We start from the raw sequence: 20,790 nt of genomic DNA, 5'->3' as shown, positions 1-20,790 counted from the left end.
GGCCACGATGAATAAGATCTTCAGAATTAGCAAAAACTTATTGTGCATATATTACAAATTTAGTAAATGAAAGTTAAATATATCTAAGTGTTTAACATGTCTAATACATCTACATAAAAAATGTTCCAAAATCTCTGTTAAATATTGAAACTTTTTTGGAACCATTCAAAGGCACATTTTACTTCGCCACTTACTATTTTTTTTAATAACCGAGATAATTAAGTTTTAGTTTAGACAATATTTATTTTACTATTTTTGTTCTTTAAGTTCATTATTATTAAATAAATATTATCATACTTTAAATTAGCGCAACTTTACTAATGATTAAATTAAATTAAATGGCACAAATACACAAACATATTTATTCTAAGGTAAATCTACAATTTGAAATATCCTAGGCTTGTTGAGCTATAGAGCTGTTACTTTTTATTTTCTAAATGCATTTACAAGAGAACAAAAAGTTTAGATTGTGTATTACATGTTTATGATGTTTATTTAAAAAAGAAAATAAAAGATTTATTTGTGATCAGTTGTACTTAAGTTCAACATTTTCGATCGGTTTCAACGTAGTAATGCCAAAACACGTTTACTTTTCACTGCAATTTAGGAAAAGAGTAGTTGAACTTTGTGAAAGTAATCAAGCGCAATGTGACGTGGCAATAACATTAAATGTTGGTGTTGTTTCGAAGGTTTTGTGTAAATATTGCACTCAAGGTGATATGGAAAATCGACACTCTCAAGAGAGAGACAAAATTATAAAAAGGTTCTCCCTCAAAGCCATCTCAGTCCTCCGATCTAAATCTTACTGAGCACCTTCGAGAAATATTAGAACGTCGCATTCAAACAAAAAACATCAAACGCAAACAATAACTTCTTCAAACTATACATACCGGATCAATGGCAACAAATTCCTGTTGACACATTGAAGAGACTGGTACATTCTATACCTAAAAGATACCAAGCAGTGATAGAAGCCAAGGGTTACGATACAAAATACTGTAACATAATACTGTTAATTTTTTATAAATGCTTAATAGTATATTACATATTTTTTCCACGACAAAATGATTTTTTATTACAAAAAAAGTGAAAACTTGTGAATATAATGATTATTGTGGTTAATGGATCGATTTTGCAGTAAAGTAGATGTGTTCAGATTTTCAACAGATTAGGGAAAACATTAAGTAACATTTGTAACAAGTAAATAAATTCCATCCTCAACTGTATATGAATTATTCGTCATCGAAAACACCGCACTGCATATTTATAAACAAAACAAAATAGGCTTCATCCCAGATCTTCCCCTTCCACGAATTGGGTCTGGTGTGTGTTGTCTTTTGGCAAACGCTGCAAATAAAAATCATCCTTGAGGTGATAATGCAATTCTGTACGCGATAATACAAGATTTTATGGTAAGAAAAATGGGCCTAAATATTAAAACGACATTTTCAAATTGGTCGCATTAATAACTCCAGCAATTATTAATCGCAATGTTTTTCTTGGCGGGAAATATATAAATAGTTCGTTCGAATGTATGATCAACGTATTCTTGTACGGCAGACGGCAGATCCGCTGTTACACCTTAGAGATGTAAGTCGCATGCACCGTGTTGCGTCGCTCGTCGACAGAGAGGCGGAGTTAGACAAATCGTAATGCGTGAGGAAAAGAGAGAGAATTATTCATTAACCGACACCGATTTAACATGGCGCTGCCCAGAACTGCAAGCAATTGTGAACACGGAACGTAACTGTAGAAATGTCGCCGGTAGAACATAGAAATCGAGGACTTCTAATTAATACGTGAAATATCTGGTGATTGTGGGTGTACAACTACAAGTATTTGAGTGTCAACAGGTGGTGTCATTAGGGGATAAATGCGTGCATGCATATTTAATGCATTTAACCGATATGATCTAACTGTGGCCAAAGAGATTATTACACAACGATCCGTTTATGTGAAGAAGTATTAATAAATCCCAGAAATGGAGAAATGGTAAGTATCACTAATTTATAGTTTGGTATTATTTTCTCTTAATACGGCAGTATAGTGGTCAAACAAAATCTCGAATAAAAAATGCCAAAGGAAGATGTGTCTCCCCAAGAAACAAAAGTTTCAATATTTATGGGTTAAAATGCTATAACGGTTGTACACTCGTTACAAAAAGTATTTCGTAATTGAGTTTTAACAAAAAATTATTATTTTTATCTTCTAAAATTGTTCGGAAGCGGCAAGTAACACAACTTAGGTATGGTTACTAAAGGTTTTTTGCTTAAAAATTAAAGAAAAACCAGCAAAATAAAATAAATAAAAGTAACAGTAAATCACCAATAAATTAAAAAAATCAGGTTGACATTTCTAAAGCCAGTTAAATCATTTTAAAATCTGGTATTACCGCATCTGACTCTAATGACATCTCTCATTCTATGTGGGAGGATCCTTATAAGATTTGTAACATAGTCCATATCCAAATTTTCCCATTTTTCATTTAAAACGTCTCCCAGCTCATCAAGACTGTCCGAATCGATATTACGGGTTCTTATGCATCTCTGTAGGTGGTCTCAAAGATGCTCTATTGAGTTTAGATCTGGACTATTTGCTGGCAAATCTAAAACTTGAATTCCAACCTCTCGCAGATAGTCTACGGTTATCGTGGCAACGTGCGGGCGAGTGTTCTCGTGCATAAGAATAAAATTGTCGCCTATAATAGGGACAAATGGTACTACATTTCCTCTCTTATATACCGATCAGCTCTCAGACATCCACGACGAAATACTCTTAACTCGGTATACACTTTAAAATATGTACCATATCATAATAGTGCCACCACCACAATTTCGGGTTCCTCTAAGGTTGCACAGAACAAATTTTTTATGTTCACGTCTGTACACTGAAATCAGATCCGAAAAGTGAGAATCCGGACTTACACGTGAAAAAAATATTAGCCCAGTCCTGAATATCCCAATTAATATGTTATCTTGCAAACTTTATTTGTATTGCACGACCGGGAACTGGCCTTCTAACTCGACTGATTCTCTAAATCAAACAATGGATTGGTTGATTTTCATCAAATCTGCACATATTTCTGCGATTTGCCATCTTCAATTAGAACCACGATTTGGGCTGCATTTCAGGTATTAAATTGCTCATTATTTTTTTAAAATGCCATTTTCAACTTAAATTAGCAAATAAATCAAATGTATCAAACAATATTAAAATAAAAATTTTTCACAATATTTCTGTTTTGTTTTTTGTTCGTTTTTTTATTTTCTTTATACACCAGAATTTAAAATGGTGGTTTACACACAAATATAAAAAGGTTTTAGTAAGAATTATGATTTAATTTTATTTTTTTTTTCTATTTTAAAAAATATGCAATACTTTTTGTGGTGGATGTATTTTAATGATTACTTTTTTACATAAAATTGTCTTTTATATTTAATAAAATAAATATATAAGTGTGTTGTGTTAAACAGTACTTTATTTTTCAGTCCAGTCGGAATATATGTTCTGATCAACATCATCAACAACATGATTAGAGCCCGAAACATTTTGAATAAATCATCATACTCTCGAGCCCTCGTACCTGAGGAAATGAATAATTCACCCTCTTACAATTCTGATTGGATTTCCTCCGACACCCCTAATGGAGACATGGCAACGACGCATAACAATCAATTCATAAATATTTTATAACAATAGATAGAGGTTGCAATGGTGTTCAGCTTGTCAACAAATGTGACAGTATAATACAAACCAGGATCATGGCGATGTATTTATTTATTTCATTATTTATATCTATTAAGAAATATATTGCGACGTTGCCATTTAAACACTTTTCGTTAATACGTCTGTCGCAATATTTCTGCACGTTACTGTACTACAGCCAAAATGCACGAAGAGGTTATGTCGTAAAGTTTATTTATTATGTTTTTTTTTAGATCAAATAAGATTTAAATTTTGAATATAAATTTCTTTTTATTCAAATTGTTGACAAACAAGAAATGTCATTATCATTTAGGTTTATCCATGGTTATAAAAAAAAATCTAACTTATAATAAAAAGAAACAACCATGAAGACTGTAAATAATAACATAAATATAGACAATTATCGCAAGTTGGTGCAAACATACATCAACTTAGTAAGTAAAGCATGAACAATTGGAACATGTAAATTCTTAACATAATTTTTGTAGCATATTTATAATTCAGCACTATTTTGGGCTGACAAGGTGGTAGCATTAACTGGAAACCCCAGAGATATTTATTGGCTCGCACAGTGTATGTACCTGTTAAAACAATACCACCGTGCTGTTCATTTACTCAGGTCACAAAATTTGGAAAAGGTACAACTGCAAACACAGTCTGATAAACATTGTTGTTAAATTTGAATTTGTTCCAGACCTATGTTTTATGTAACTATTTAACTGTCAGATGCTTATTGGAAGCACATGAATACAATGAAGCTCTGAAAGTTATTAATTTGGTTGATCTTCATGGCTCAACTTATAAGAATACCAATAGTCCATCCATGTCGAACCAGGAACATATTTTATTCGAAGACACACCAAAAAATGTATGTACATATATATAATCTAGTTTAAGCCCTTAATAAAGTTCTATTGTTTCAGCAAACTTTTTCGTCAATGTTTTTATTGAAAGGGAAAGTTCTTGAGGCAATGGATAATCGTGTATTGGCTGCTGATTGTTATAAGCAGGCACTGGAGCAGGATGTATACTGTTTTGAGGCTTTTGATTGTTTGATTAAGTATCAAATGTTAACAGCCCCTGAAGGTAACTTTTTCAATGTTTATTTTTTAAGTACTTTAAAAGACTTTTAGACGTTTTTTTTAATGATTACACAAATCTATAGTCTTGGAAATCAATCAACAAAAACGATATTATTGTTTCAGAACAGGAATTGCTAAATTCACTTCCAATCACAGAGCAATGTTCGCAAGAAGAGGCAGAAATATTATTGACCCTGTACGAAAGTAAATTGAAGAAATACCACACCCCAACCCAAGCGAAAACGTCCGAAGGCAACGTATTGTTTGGTAGTACCCCATGTTCGAACGTCTCTGCTAAACGAACATCCCAACTTTTCCCGTCGCTTCCTTCAACGCCTATAAGTACAGTTTCGTCACCCCTTAGTAGAACGCCGAGCACCGCCCGCAGTGATAAAAGCGACACGAGGAGAAACAAAGAGAACGAGGAAAACATGGTTACAGAAGAGCAAGTTGCAGATAGTGGTGTACTGATGATGCGACTGAGAGACAGTTTGGATATGCACGTCGCCGAAGCGGAGCGGTTATATTATAACTGCGATTATCAGCAGTGCAGTCAGCTAACTGAGGCCATACTGAAACAGGATCCTTATCACACTAGTTGTTTGCCCATTCATATTTCTTGTCAAGTTGAACTGAAGCAAAGTAATAGTAAGTTATTAAATAAACTTAAACTAATTGACTATATGGTCCACATGGTTGGAATTAAACTAATTTTTCTTTTAGAATTGTTCTCACTGGCACACAATTTAGTTGATCTTTATCCCAGCTTGGCTATATCCTGGTATGCTGTAGGTTGTTACTATTATATAATAGGTGAGATTCAAATACAGATTATTATGATCACACAGTAACACTATCCTGTAATCTTTGTAGGAAAGAGTGATTGTGCGAGGCGGTACCTGGCGAAAGCGACTTGTTTAGACAGACTTTTTGGGCCAGCTTGGCTTGCATATGGTCATTCATTTGCTGTAGAAAATGAACATGATCAAGCTATGGCAGCTTATTTTAAAGCTTCACAACTTATGAAGGGGTATTTTCGTTACTTCTATCAAATCTATTATTTTAGTTATTCTTGTGAATTTCAGTTGTCACTTACCGTTACTGTACATTGGCTTAGAATGTGGTCTCACTAATAACGTTAAGCTAGCCGAAAAATTTTGTAATCAAGCCCACAATATAGCACCAGAAGATCCCTTTATTATGCACGAAAAAGGAGTAATTGCCTTCTCTAAATTGGAGTGAGTTCATGTGGACATAATGGATCCCACTGTTACTGAGTGATTGACTAATTTCAGCTACAAAAATGCCGAATTCCATTTCAAACAGGCATTGGATAAAGTGAAGAAGATTAAAAAGGGTATAATTCCTCAAAGATGGACTTCATTGTACAATAATTTAGGGCACACCTGTAGAAAATTGAAGAAATATGAAGAAGCTTTGGAATATCACAAAGCGGTATGTAATTAATGTTGATTTTCAGTACATCATATAAATAATATTTTAATATAGGCATTGTTACTAACGCCGCAATCGGCTGGCATTTATTCAGCGATAGCTTTTATATATGCGTTGATGGGTAACAGTGAGGAGGCTATTGATTGGTTTCATAAAGCTTTGGGTTTAAAAAGAGATGATACATTTAGTACCACTATGTTAAATTACGTCATCGAACGACACTGGGAAGATAAACCCCCATTTCCAGGTAATAAGACAAGTAAATAAATTACATTTAAATTATTTATAATTTTTTTTTGTTTATATAGGTGCTCCCGACGTAGTACCAAAATTAAACTTCCCCACAAGAAAAGTATCGGCGCATAGAATTGCAGAAGCGTCAAATATTGAAGAAAACGGGGAAAGTTCGAATAATGAAATAATGTCTGATATGAGTATGAGCATGAGTATAGAAGTCGATATGGCGGATGCGAGTAGTATAGTTAAAGAATAAGTTGTGTATTTGACAGACAATATTGAATTTTTAATTTACTTACCACAAATTAATTGATTATAACCATTGTTACACTAATATATTAATATTAGAAATAAATTAAAATCATCACGTCGAATTTTTCATTTGATAAAATAAAATAAGTTGAACTTTATTCGATTCATCGTAGTTTCGTAAATATGATGTATGAAAATGAAACTATGTAAGGAGCCACTGAAATAGTGAGATCAGTATTGGCTTATTTTAGGAAGTGTAAACTGCATATCTTGCTTAGGGTATTTTTGTAAAAATGATATTACACATTGCATTACCTTTACAAGGTATGTATAAGAGTTTAGTCAATAAAATTATGTATTGTACCACACACTTAATTTAGAATGTTAAGGAATAAAATTAAATCCCAGTTTAGAATTATGTATATTTCCAATATTGTGACCATATGTAACTACAAAAATTGAATTCATGAAATAAAAAATATACAAAAATAATATATTCTATAAAAAATAAATACTTCGAAAGTATCATCTTAATTTTTAATATAGTTTTAAAGGAAACGTTCCTTACTACCACTGTCCCTGTTCATAACTCCCTGTAACCATACTTTAATAATATTTTCAATAGCTGTGGTTAAGCATTAAAAGAATTAAGAATTATCATTTTGATTGTTTCTAAAAATAATATTTTTTATTTAAAAGTTGCAACTTAATTTGTTTTTAGAATTGTAGAAAAAGAAAAAGAAAATCTGTTATCGATTTAATCATTCTGACAAAGAATTTTTAATAACTTCTCATACCTGCAAATTAATATCTGATACATAAAAGTTTTATATACTAGCTTGTTGTAGATTTAGTTTACATTAATGAACAAATTGTATCAAATAAACTTGCATATATATTTTTTCTTGTATTCATCAGTACAGCGTATTTCATTCCACCATGATTCTTTTATCTACGAGCACCATAGCTGATATCATCAGAACTATCAATACACACAGTATGTGCATCAATATAGCAATTTTTTTAAATAATCTACTAGTCACAAAAGTATTATTGTTAATGTAAACATCGATGCTACGATAGTATAGATTTCCACAAATATAACACGTGTATGGATATATTTAAACATAGTATGTAAATGTTCAGGATATAATTATGTCAACAAGTTAACTTGTTCTAATTTTACATTTATTGGTTTATTTAAAGATTTTATTTGGTCATTTAATATAAAATTAGTTTTTTACGAAATGTAAAAATTATTAACTGGCTATAAGTTCCTTGTTCTTCAAGTCTCAGAACCTACTTCCGCATTAATATCAAATACACTGAGTGACTTTTGAAGTGAATAATTTGAATTTCGTGATTAAATTGATAATAATATTAAACACTAGTAATATTATTTGAATAATTGCAGCTCCAGACGGTTTTTTACTTTTTATATATTTAACAAACATAAAAATAAACAATATTCCATTTGTTTTAAATTCTTTATTTTCAAAAAACGCATTTTATGATTTTCAAGACATTTTATTTATTTTATGAATTTGAACATTTTATTCGGTTTATCGTTACTTTCTCTTTTGTTTAGCACTCTCTCTGTAAATCTGTTTAGAATCAGAGGAACGTTGCATGATCTCAGAGCCAGAAGAGGTTTTCGACACACTCTGACAAGCAGGGAACATCGGGTAGACCGCAGTCCATGGACTAAAGATCAACGCCTACGGAATGCAACCAAATAGCGTAATTGTTTGTTCTCAGATGGGTTTAGATACACATTATATCAATCGAATAGGGGTATTTGGGCATGACCTGAATGTGGTGAAAGAAGTCATGGGTAAAACATGACACCAATTATTGCTTTTGGATGTAGTTCTGTAACAATGTAGGGGGAAATTTCTTTAGAAGCACATACAAAGTTGCTCATATGAAATCGAGAAACTATGAATGCTCAATTATATCAGGACATGGATATTCAACCAATTATTATTCCGTTTGTTAAAAAATTTGAACCAGATTTCGTTTTTATAGATAACAATATCCGACCTCATCGTATGATAATTATAAATTTGGTGTTTAAAATTCAAGACATCACTGAATTGCAGTGGCCCCCACATTCACCAGACTGCTATTACACTCAAAGACAAATTTACACTCGTAACTACCACTTCTAAAGACAATTATTCGTTTTGAGTATATCCAATATATTATCAATAGACAATTTAATTTCAGTGTCAGATGTAAATATATCAGCCTTATTCGTTTGTTCATAATAATAAATATCGTAGGTACATAGTTTATAGAACGACTCAGAAAGAATTTTAATAATTCACTCGCCAGTAAGGGTCATACATCTTATAAGGTTTAATTATTGGGTCATTTAATTATTTTTTTTACCTAAAGTTCAAAATGTAGTAAAAGAAATTTGCATTTAGTTAATATTAAAATTAAATAAATATTAAATTTTGTTGTTATCTTGTTTTTCAAAATACATTATATTTTTGATTATGTCCAAATGATTATGTTTGTTTTATAAGCATTTGTTTTTTTCTATTTCTCTTTAAATATTACAAATTACAATTGTATATAATAAATCATTTTGGCACCTAGTTTCTTTCGTTTTATTTTTTGAACAATTTAAATTTTTTTGAATAATAAAAAGCATTTTAAATAAAATTGCGAAAATAAGTAAGTTTACTTCACTACTGCACAAATGAAATCGACACTGCAGGAAAAAATCTTACCACGCATTTACATTTTTTAACATTCACTTTTTATTTACAATTTTTTTTCATGAAAAAATTCTTTCATGTAAATACTGAGTGATTCCGTATAAGTTTGGTCTTTTATATAATTAACCATATTCACAAATATTTATTATAACAGTTTTTTAAGGGTAAGTTGGTTTTTATTAAATATTTCCGGTAATTTTTGACTTTACAATACGATAATTTACATAATGGCAAAGATATAATACAGGAAATGCTTGGCAACTTACTCTTTGAAAGTTTTGTTATAAATGCAATTGTACGAGTTATATTGTATATCAATAAACAAGACCAATATTATGAATTTATGGTGTCTCGATATGACGTATAATCTAGAAAATAAAATTCAAGACTTGTATATAAATAACACCATACTTTTAATGTATGCATATGTTGTATGTAAAATATTCTAACTTGTTTATTGTAACCGTTGTTGCCTAATGACAGTCTTTGGTAATATTTTATTTTTATAAAACAACACATTTTATGAGAATTTTGAGAAAGAGTATGATACTTATATGCCTAATAACAAAATGTGAACTTTAATTTAATTACACAAAAATAGTCTATCTGACAACTTTTTGTTAGTGCGGCGTGTTTGGTATAACTTGGGTTTTCTATACTAGGGGAATTGTGAAGTAACTGGTAAGCCCATGTTTTCCAAATACTTGCATCAATTTTAATAAAGACTTGCAATGGATTTTGCTAAGAAACAACTAGAGAAGTATGGCTGGAGTGAAGGTAAGTAGTGTCAATCTGTTACTTTAGATTTTTCATCGAAATTTGGTAAACATAACCTCCATAATTTTATAAACAATGTAAATTGCTTCTGAAATAGGGTACATTTTTATATTTATTTTAGGAAAAGGATTGGGTAAACGCGAAGATGGTATAAGTACTGCTTTGAAACCCAAATTGAAGTTTGATAATTCTGGCCTGGGGCACAATCTTGGTGATGAATTCACAGATAACTGGTGGGATAATGTGTATAATTCAGCATCTAAAAACATAGAGGTACTATATAAACTACTCCTTAATTAATCCAGCTTTTCATTGTGACATTTTTAGGTGAACAGCAAAGATGCTGTTACAATTACTTACACTGGAAAGAAATCAGATCTTGACAAGTGCTTGCCACTGGGCAAAGCTACGGACTACAAGAATCTGAGTGGTTCATTTCTACGGACAGCGAAACTTACACAAAATGGTATAGAAAATTATGATGTGCCAGCAAAGAAAGAGTCCAAAACTAAAGCACCATTTGAAGCAATGACTGATGAGGAATTGTTTGCAGCATGTGGCGGAAGAACTGCTCATAAGTAAGTAACACAACATTATTAAATATTCATGTTTGATATTGATTAATAATATAAGCAATTTAAAGATAAAAAATATATCATAACACATTTTTGGTATGATAAAACTTATGTATAATTGTTTTCATATAAATTTATATTACTAGGTCAGTGTCAACAAAACATTATTTAGACTGTGTTTCAGGTACAGAACTCTATAACTAAAAATCTTTAAAACAATATTGTTCTAACTTGAAAAAATTGCATAACTTTTTACCTTTCTTGAGTTTGCCTGATAGAGACACATATTAAAAACTTCACTAATAAATAATTTATGTTGACCTCAAAAATTAAAGAACCATTTTTGAATATTAAACATCTAAGGGCAATAATGATATAATCTCAAACTGACATTCAGAACGCAATTTGCATCCAAAAAATGTAAGTTGAAGTTCATTAGTTAAATTTACAAATATTTAGGTTCTGCTTTACAACTGATACTTTGGTTCTATATATTATTCCATTTTTGTTTTCACTGTTTCCAACTAGCCTATTTCACAATTCAGTCATAAGCCCTATAAATTAATATTACTCTATTAATTGCTATTGGTATTTCTTTGAAGAGGAGTAGTTTAAAATCAAAAGCATAGTATGTGATATTTCCACTTGTTCTATATCTCATATGTAATTATATATACAGTACAGTAGAGTTTGATCTATCTGAATCCTGAAAGAGGCAATATGTGCAATAGATACAGTAAGTTTCCCACTATGGGACAGACTGTCTCTGTCATGCATGATGTCTCTCTCTAAATTCAGACGGGTCAAATGCTTTTCCTACCGTATATTTTAAATCAGAATCATTTTAAACCAATAAATCAAATGAAGTTAAGGATAAAGGTAAACTAATTATTGTCATTTAATAATTGATCAACTGTGAAATGGGCTTTTAAGATATTATGCTTTACTGAAAGAATGATCATCACATTATGTTATAAATGTGTATGTTAAATTGTAGGGGCGCCAGACATGGTCTTAAATTAACAGGCAAATTATCAAGAATTGAGAAACAGGAAGAAATGTTATTGAGAAAACTGAAGAAAGTGTCTCTGTCAGAAGAAAGTGATGTTACAAAAAAGAAATTGAAAAAAATTAAAAAGAAGAAGGAAGAGGTAGAAGTAAAAGTCAAAGTTGTTGAAGAAACAGAAGTGAACACATCATCATCTCCATCTAAAAAGAACAAGCACAAAAAAAAGAAAAACGTTTCATTTAATGAAACAGTAACCAAGATTTACTCCCAGGATGTTGAATCCAGCATAGAAGGCGAGTCTGATCCGTTACACAATGAACTGGCAAATGGTTCAGATGAAGGTATTGAACAGGATTGTGAGAACAACAACAATAATAATGATCAGGATGATCATAGAAGTTTCGAATTGGCACAGTTTAATGTCAGCGACTTATCTAAAGCTGAAAGGAAAAAATTGAAGAAAAAACGAAAACTTGACGTTAAAAAAGAGACTGCAACTAAAATGTTCTTGGAACAAGTTATAGATGAGATTACTAAAGAGGAAGAATGCGAGAAGGAATGGATTGCTAAGAAGAGAAAATGTGAATTTGTATCTGATCAATATCAATCAACTCGAAAAAAGAATAAGAAGAAAAAGAAACAGAAGGAAGAGCAACAGTTTAATTCAATTACGTCTGCTTTAAATAAGGTGTGTCGCATTTCAGATGATGAATGAGATGGAATGTTAAATTATTCAGGTATAATTATATATTTGATGTTTATGGCGTATTTCTTTATTTTGTTTTTTATGGTTCAATATATTTCTGTGAAGTTTAAATAGTTATAGGCACAATTATAACTACAGATTTGAAATGAACACGTGTGTCCACGCAGATACATCAGTTAAATGTTTAATAGAGTTAATTGTAACGTTGTACCTACATTCCCATTAATGTTGATCTCGATCTTCTCCTTTCATTATTATATCCGACAATTTCGCCCTTTTGCTTGGATCCACTTATGTGTTTTGAATCTGAATATATGTAGTTATAGAGTGGTAGCATAAGTTGAGTGTTTTAAAAATAAGAATCCAAATTTGTTTTGAAACAGTTGTTATATAGTCAAATTGACTTTGGATGGTAAGGTTTGTTGTAAAATGAATAAAGATACTCATTGACTATGTAGATCTTAGTTTAATTGGCGAGATATTATATATTATTTTGTCTTTTCCTTGTTCATTTTATCGGTGATCTTACCATTCTAAACTGTTCTTTTTAAGTAAAATACTTAAAACAGCAATATGACATCTTAAAATAAATGGTGTTATTAAACTAATGTCTGTGCTTTTATATATCCAGCTTAAACAAATATTCAATTTAATAACGGTATTATAAAAAATATTGGGTTTATATTGGTTTGTTGTAACAATTTTTATAATTTAGTTTAAGCTTGCTACTTGAAATTGGAATGTTGCCTCATTTGAATAGTTTGAACCAATTTCTACAGTAAAATATTTTATGAATCACATTTAATAGAAATAAATTCTCTGTTGCTACTGTTGTAAAAGAAACAATATAAATTGTTGATGGTTGCTTACTCACTGGACATTTAAAAGTACAGACAATACTTGCATAGGTATATGTACTCTCTGTAGTATTCTTTCTGTTCATGATGATTTTCCAAATTACTCGACAGACTGCAGAAATTGTCTTTTGTTATTTCAATAAAAACTGTGATTTGTAATTTAGTTTAATCACTTATTCATAATGTCTATTTTACAAATGTGTATGTGATCAGTCAGTTTACAAACCAGGTAAGCATTGATGAAAATAACATTTAGCTTAGAAACGGATCACAAAATCAATTAGTAATAAGATTATATGTAATATCGGTTATCCAAATGTTCTTAATTCATTACTCTTCACACAACCCCGAAAAGAATTACGAATGCAGATACTCATTTTAATTATGTTCATTTAGTGGATAAAATTAATTAATACTTAATTTTGGAGTGAAAATTTAAGTGACTCTATGAACACTTTTTTTTTTAAGATAGTTGAAAGTACAGCTATTACAAAGCGTATGTATTCGTTACTGAGTAACCGGCTGCTTTGAACGCGATGTAACAACTTGTTACTTTTAAATTAATATAATTTGTTATTTCGTATCATACCGTATGCGCATATTGCGTGTAGACATTTTATTTTTGATAATAATTGAGGATTTATTTATTTTTATAGTTTATTAACATCTTTATTTTATTTTGTATTATGTGTTTTCTTTCAAATGTATTATAAGCTATTTAATTTAATATTATGTATATTTAATATAATGTATGGTAATAAATATTTTATTATGTTTTTATAATTGTATATGTAAGTATGTCAATACCATATGTCGCTGACAATGTGGATTTCGTAATGCGATTCGGATCACAAGAAATGTGTTGGGCACTAGTAAAGTCCTATGTAACAATACACCGTATGTCCAGTTAATCATTTCGCGTCAATATGCAATATATATGTAGTACTAAAGGCTCAAGTAACGAGTCCACAACTTGAATGTAATACATATTGGTACAAATTTTGTTATTACTTATGTAGTTCTAGTTAAATGTATATTTATTTTCTGTGGTCTTTTTAAGATTAATTTAATAATTTCAAAATATCATATTAAACAAATAAATATTGATTAAAATAATATTTGTTTATTATATCCAGTACCAAAGAACAATATATGCATCTAGAAAGCTGTATTACTATTTTAACATGGATTTTTAGGTTGAAATAATTTTATATATAAAACAGATAAATTAGTTTGTTTTAGGTTTATTACAAATAAGACACGATTAACATGAAATTTTTAATCATAAAATACAGTCTAAAACCAATTTGTAACAGCGGCATCAACTATATAACAAGCACAAAATAATTTCTATTAAATTGTATAAGGCACCAATTGCACTAAAAACTATCAAACATCTAAATTAGATAACAATTTAACTGTAGTGCATGTCTGATAAGAGATAACTGAGTATCTTGAAATTGTGTCAAATGAACTATTGTTAAAAATGTACTTAACTCACGATTATATAACTGGCACAAATAAAATCAATTTATTATCTGATAAAACATAAGGCATTGTCATCACAAGCATGTTCTAAACATTCAAATTCAGGAATGAACCTGATCTTAAAATTATCACACAATGTATTTGTCATATGTACGTGCATAAGATATGTACGTACGAGATATGTAAATGGCTTATGATATGGATGGAAGCACTTCTATCTTAAAAAAGAATGTACTTAATGTCAATTTTGAGCGAGCACTATCAAATCACAGACAGTAATTCAGAAATCCTCTAAAAGTACACTACATTTATCTAAAGTATTGTACTCTAATGCGATTCATTTTATCAATTAATGAAAAGAGGATATCTGAATTTGGTTTTCATTTTGCTTATGAAAAATTACAACGTTCCGTAAGTTATAAACATTTGCTTACAACTACTCATTAAATTAATTATTGATTATCACAAACTTGTCAGGTAAAAAAATAACCTAACGACAAATTTAATAGTAAGTATCGGTAAGCCTCTCTCTAAAATCGTCTCTTCTAAATGTATTTTCAAACAATGATTATGAAACCAGAAATCAATTAATGAAATTCGTCATTTTGGCATAGACTATTCCCTAGTTTCATGGATTCGTCCAATTTAGTCTTCTTCTGTCTACTCTCAGATGTCAGTAATTTAGACGCCTTCGCCTCCTTTTCACTTTGGCCTTGTTGCACGCTCCCTTATATACTTTCTCTTTGTAATGTTTGCATTTTTCATTAAGACTCTCATCCTTTAAAATTTTATATATATTAAGGAGGCTTGTGGAGTTAAACTCGTGAAATGTGAGCCCCATTTTCATGAGACACGGATCAATTTTCTGTTGCCGGTATATAAACATGTAGTTTCCTTCAACAGTCACGCCTGCTTTTTTTGCACAGATTCCTTAAATAAATTTAAGTTTGTTATTATTTATTCGAATTAAATCTAAGGATTTTAAGTAATGATGTGTGATCAAAATGGTTAAATCATTACCTGTTAAATAAATATCTTCTAAATGAAAAATGGGTGTCGTCAATGCGGCGGCGTATAATTTTTCTGCTACGTCTATTGTAATTACGTAAGCAGTTCCAGATACGTAATCCGGATACTTTTTATCCTCATACATATATCTGGGAGAATACCATTTATTGAGTGGATCTCTGATTGCCCAAGCTCCACAAATCTTCCTCCCCAATATTAAGTTTGAGCTATCTTTGTGACTAGTTAAAATGTTCAGTAGTTGCTCCGTATTCACGAAGACGTCGTCATCCACTTTCATAACAAATTTAGTTGTGTCAGAGCAGTGCATAGATGCTAGTTTCATTAGTGAGATACTTTTCAACGTCAGATTGTTGTAAGAATCCATGAAGTTTTCTTGTATGATATCCTGGTGATCCTTACTTTCAGATAAGATGTCTCTCTGAAACCAAACGTTAGAGCAACCGAAAGATCACTATATTTTTTTACTTTACTTGTAAAGAAGAATTTTTGGTTTCCCCTAGGAGAAAGTAGACTGAGATGTTCTTATCGTGCAATTGCCTGTTGGATCCCCACGAGTTTCTAATAGCTGAACGAGCCTCGAAATGGTCTGGAGCAGATTCCACCAATACTACAAGGAAGACTTCATCCGCACAAAAATTCAATGGCAAAATAGTTGATGATATGTTGCGAGAGATGTAGTAGCTGGTATTTCTTGAAGTCGTCACGTTCCATCCTACGATTTCAACTGAAATTTCAGAAATATATAATATAAGCAATTCGTTAAACATTCCTTAAAAAATCTATTTATGTATGCTTTCGTTATCAGAAACTTTGAACAAATAAAGTAATACATTATAAATAAGATTTTAACATTTAATTGTAAAAAGTGTGCTATTTCCAGTATTTTACACTCAAATATTTTAAAGACCTTTTATTCTGCAGACTTAAATGTGGACATTTAATACAAAGAATATACCATATTTTATGTACTACATTCTTGTACAAAAATGAAGCTAGATCATATTTAATTTTGTGTATTTGATATAGAAAAGTTGTAAGATGGGTTATTTATAGTAACATATTTACTGAAAATGTAGATAAGCTGACAAAATTATTTGATTAAACAAGCTGTTACTCTCACATATTGATTCACTGATTATTTATTTATTGTTGTATTATTAACTTATTTATGATTTATAAAAAATATATAAATTATATATTCTAAAATCTCAAGCATTAGCTGGTTTATTATATTATTACTAATACTCGTCTAATAAGACAATTGTTATTTGATGCTTTTAAAATATGTAATATAAAATTATTAATACGATAAATATTTACTCATTTAATGATATTACATTTACCTAGTGCAATATTTGCTGTCCTTTTAAATTTATGGGTACGATTTAGAATTAATTAACGATATTTTAAGGTCAAATATTTTGGCAACAACCGCAATCGTTTACATTTAATTTAGACAAGGTTAACAAGGATAACTTTTCTCTAAATTATACATTCAATTATTTTAAAGAAATACTTTAATGTTAAAGTATTGTTTAATATTAGAAATTCGCAACATTCGATAAATTGTTTGTACAGTCAAAGCAGAAGTTAAATCCAAAAACGTAACCCTTAGAAATAACATTTAAATGTATTATCAACATAGACATATTTCAAATCTTACTCTGAACTTCGGGTCGCAGATAGCTGTAATTTTTTAATTTAAATTTTATTATTTATCCTTTTTTAATTAAACCCAACAATACATGGGAATTGTCGTTTAGCTTTATTTCAGCGGGCGCTTACAATACTTTATTTAGTTTAATAAACCCTGCATGTTTTGTATGAACTACTTTGTGTGTTTAATTACTTGTATTAAATGTATATGTTTAAAAAATAACGGTAAATAATTTGCCTTTACCTTCAACTGATGTAGGACTTAATGTCAACATGAGAAAAATAAAAATCACGAAAATATACGTAAGAACCCGCCGTTTGTTGAACATGTTAAAAATTTTCTCCCAGCTTGGTCACATTATTCACCACAGAAATTCGTCGCCACTAAATTTTTGTCACAGAGCGGTACACAAATCACAGTCGCGTTCTGGCCTTAGTAAACGGATTAAAAGGCATCATAGAGAATGTGTTAGGTTATTAGTTTAACCTATTCATAGTATGTGGACAATATAGGGACAGGTACAGAAATATAGGTATGTTGCATAGTTCTATGCGGCATCACAAGAGGCGACACCTGTACATGCTGTGGTGCAATACAACAATACTATTATTACTTTTTAATTAATTAATTAACGTATTGAAAATTCTCATTATTCATAATTATAAATTTAAAATAATTAATCATTAATAAAAGAAACAAATTATCTCTCTCACTTTAGGTGGATTTAAGATATTTCTTATGCACTGTTGCCGCTTGTACTTATAAAAAGTATAATGCCCGTCAGTACCTATAGACAGATAAATCATGGATTGGCCTTATAAGATGAATTTCATTCTCTTATATTAGGTGGAAAAACCTGAAATAAAGATAAGCAAAATACTTTTTTAAAAGCGAATAGGAATATTATTGAAATTTAAACTTTCTCAAATAAAAAATTATTTTTGTGAGAACATATTTAATTTCTCTGTATAACATATGTAGGAAAAAATATATGAATATTTTAAATTACTGAGCACCGAACATAATTAGAGAAACAAATATAAAATATTTAAATCTTCTTTACAAGTTTTAACTGTTAAGTAAATTTATTATTTTTAAACTTAAAGAAACACTCCGTATTTAAGAAAAATAAAAATAGAAATATATCTTAAGAGGTGAAAATCATTAATCTACTGACCCTTCTAAGCACCCATATAAACTTGAATACATTTGTAATTAAAGCAAAATCATTAATTTTTAATATTTAATATTAACATGCGTAATAAAAATAAAAATGTATATTCTGAAAATTCTAAACTATTTGAACACCTTAAGTATTATTTACATCTTTTAGATTTCAGTTGTTCCATATTGGGCAATTAGTATGCCTTTGATAGACCTAGACCTAGAAGCATTCTGTTTCTCTTTAAAAGTTGATAAGAAAAAATATACTACCAATCAGTTTTCTTAAATAAAAAAATACCCTCCAACTTAAATATAAATAGTAATATTTTATGGTATACATATTACATACATAAGCTGAACTTCAACCTTAAGTACAGTTAACGTTTGCAGTATGAAGTTCTCATTTTTCCATGCTTAAATCCATTATTCTTTTTATTACTAGTTGGCGTCTTAGACAGGTTATCTATGAGTGGCATTATTTTTTGTTAGTTTTTCATTTGAAATTAGTTTTAATTTTTTAAAAGTCGAAGTATTCACCAATGATAGCAAATGTTAATAATGCAATTGAAAGGTCATTTAAAGCATGAAAAAGATGCTTCTTAACATAACTGTATTATTATTAATTATAAGACAATTAATAGTATATAAATTATTATATAATAGTAAACATCTCTAAATGTTTTTGTTTTATTTTCATATTTATTATTGTCGGCCCTTAAACAAAACACTAAGAACATTATGTCACGCGTTATCACACGTAGATTATTTGTAATATGTTATCAACAAACTACTATTTCAGTTATATAAATAGTAAAAAATGTGATTAATTCTTATTTTTACTTTAATCCTGATTCTGTACTTTGAACTCACTTCTCATACATGAAAGTACTCGAAAACATATATACGTGTCGTGATGACTTTATTTTAAAAAATTGTTTGATGCCTTGTTAAGACATGTTAAAAATATGACCTTGTATACAATTTTATATTTTATCAATGCAGCTAGTTGGTCAATTCTTTAAACGTAACGTACATTATTATTTTTCGTGGAATAAAATTTCACTTTATAATATTCCATTGTCACAATGTGAATTCAGCCGATTATTTACTAACGGTGTTTTTATTTTTATAATTATTTATTAATAGATAGTGAAAATAATGTAAATATGGAGGTTTTTTTGGACACAGACTTAAATTCTACTACCTTTGAAGGCTGGGTTTCGGTTTGGTCAGGATCTGTTCACTTTACCACTGAACAGTGGGGATGGATAGGCTGTAGGTATGATTTTAAATTTAATTTATTTAAAAATCCTGCTTATGTTAAGAGGCACAGTTATGGTTTAATTATGATATGGAAATGCTTCTTTCCTTCTAGCATAAGTCCTCTTCATCACACATTGACCGAATTAGGCATCTAAAATTTTATTAAAAGAATGGGAATATAACACACATGTATAAGGAACATCAGATATTTACAATCACATTATATTATTTCAAAAATTAATAACACAATATTGTTTACAAATTTTCACTAGAAGAAATGAAATGTATTAATTGCGTATATTCCTATTCCGGTATTGACGGGGTTTTAAAATCTAAAGAAACTCAACAATTTTTAGAGAGTTACTGTGGTGTATTCCAAAATTACACAACAGAGACTTCCCAACAAGAGCAACTCATGCATATTTACTCCACAAATGAATTCCATAATAGACGTCTTGCGCATAAAGTAGCTCTGATTTTGAGAAAAGAGTTAGACTAGAATTTAGCCAGGAGTATTTATATTTCAACTGGCAAAATATTATATTTTCAAGAAATATGTTTTCATTCCAACATAGATGGACGACTGCATCTGTGGAGAAAGGAGACGGTACGACGAGAATCACGTCGTACCCAATAAACAATCCGGTAGGATTACCCTGAATGTGTGGGGATTCAAATAATTATTTGAACGTCATCAACAATGTCATGCTGCCGTTAGTGTGTACACTTTACTTCGTTGATGATATGAAGCTAATTCATTTTATAGATAATAATTGTCCCATACACCGAGCTCGGATCGTGGGGA

At 30.0% G+C, this 20,790-nt stretch overlaps 3 protein-coding genes across 3 annotated transcripts; 2 read left to right on the top strand and 1 right to left on the bottom strand.

The window, feature by feature from the left end:
* Window positions 1-3,893: 3,893 nt before the first annotated feature.
* LOC109609202 (cell division cycle protein 16 homolog) lies at window positions 3,894-7,256 on the top strand. Its single transcript, XM_020025834.2, has 11 exons — window positions 3,894-4,139; window positions 4,194-4,343; window positions 4,400-4,573; window positions 4,629-4,791; window positions 4,911-5,435; window positions 5,511-5,600; window positions 5,661-5,817; window positions 5,873-6,025; window positions 6,083-6,242; window positions 6,297-6,489; window positions 6,551-7,256. Exons 1-11 carry the CDS (start codon window positions 4,071-4,073, stop codon window positions 6,733-6,735), a joined length of 2,019 nt encoding a protein of 672 aa, XP_019881393.1. The 5' UTR covers window positions 3,894-4,070; the 3' UTR covers window positions 6,736-7,256.
* Window positions 7,257-9,993: 2,737 nt separating this feature from the next.
* On the top strand, window positions 9,994-14,500 carry LOC109609199 (G patch domain-containing protein 4). The gene is made up of 4 exons (XM_020025831.2): window positions 9,994-10,237; window positions 10,359-10,510; window positions 10,565-10,815; window positions 11,810-14,500. The coding sequence occupies exons 1-4, from the start codon at window positions 10,192-10,194 to the stop codon at window positions 12,534-12,536; spliced, it is 1,176 nt and encodes a 391-aa protein (XP_019881390.1). The 5' UTR covers window positions 9,994-10,191; the 3' UTR covers window positions 12,537-14,500.
* A 148-nt stretch (window positions 14,501-14,648) lies between these two features.
* LOC109609203 (beta-1,3-galactosyltransferase 1) lies at window positions 14,649-18,059 on the bottom strand. Its single transcript, XM_020025835.2, has 4 exons — window positions 17,802-18,059; window positions 16,372-16,625; window positions 15,893-16,319; window positions 14,649-15,802 (listed from the first exon to the last, which is right to left on the bottom strand). The coding sequence occupies exons 1-4, from the start codon at window positions 17,884-17,886 to the stop codon at window positions 15,546-15,548; spliced, it is 1,023 nt and encodes a 340-aa protein (XP_019881394.1). The 5' UTR covers window positions 17,887-18,059; the 3' UTR covers window positions 14,649-15,545.
* Between the last annotated feature and the right edge of the window lie 2,731 nt (window positions 18,060-20,790).

This window comes from Aethina tumida, chromosome 1 (assembly GCF_024364675.1).
Source record: "Aethina tumida isolate Nest 87 chromosome 1, icAetTumi1.1, whole genome shotgun sequence".
NCBI lineage: Eukaryota > Metazoa > Arthropoda > Insecta > Coleoptera > Nitidulidae > Aethina > Aethina tumida.
The sequence above is the reverse complement of the archived record's forward strand: the minus strand, read 5'-3'. Positions and strand labels throughout refer to the sequence as shown.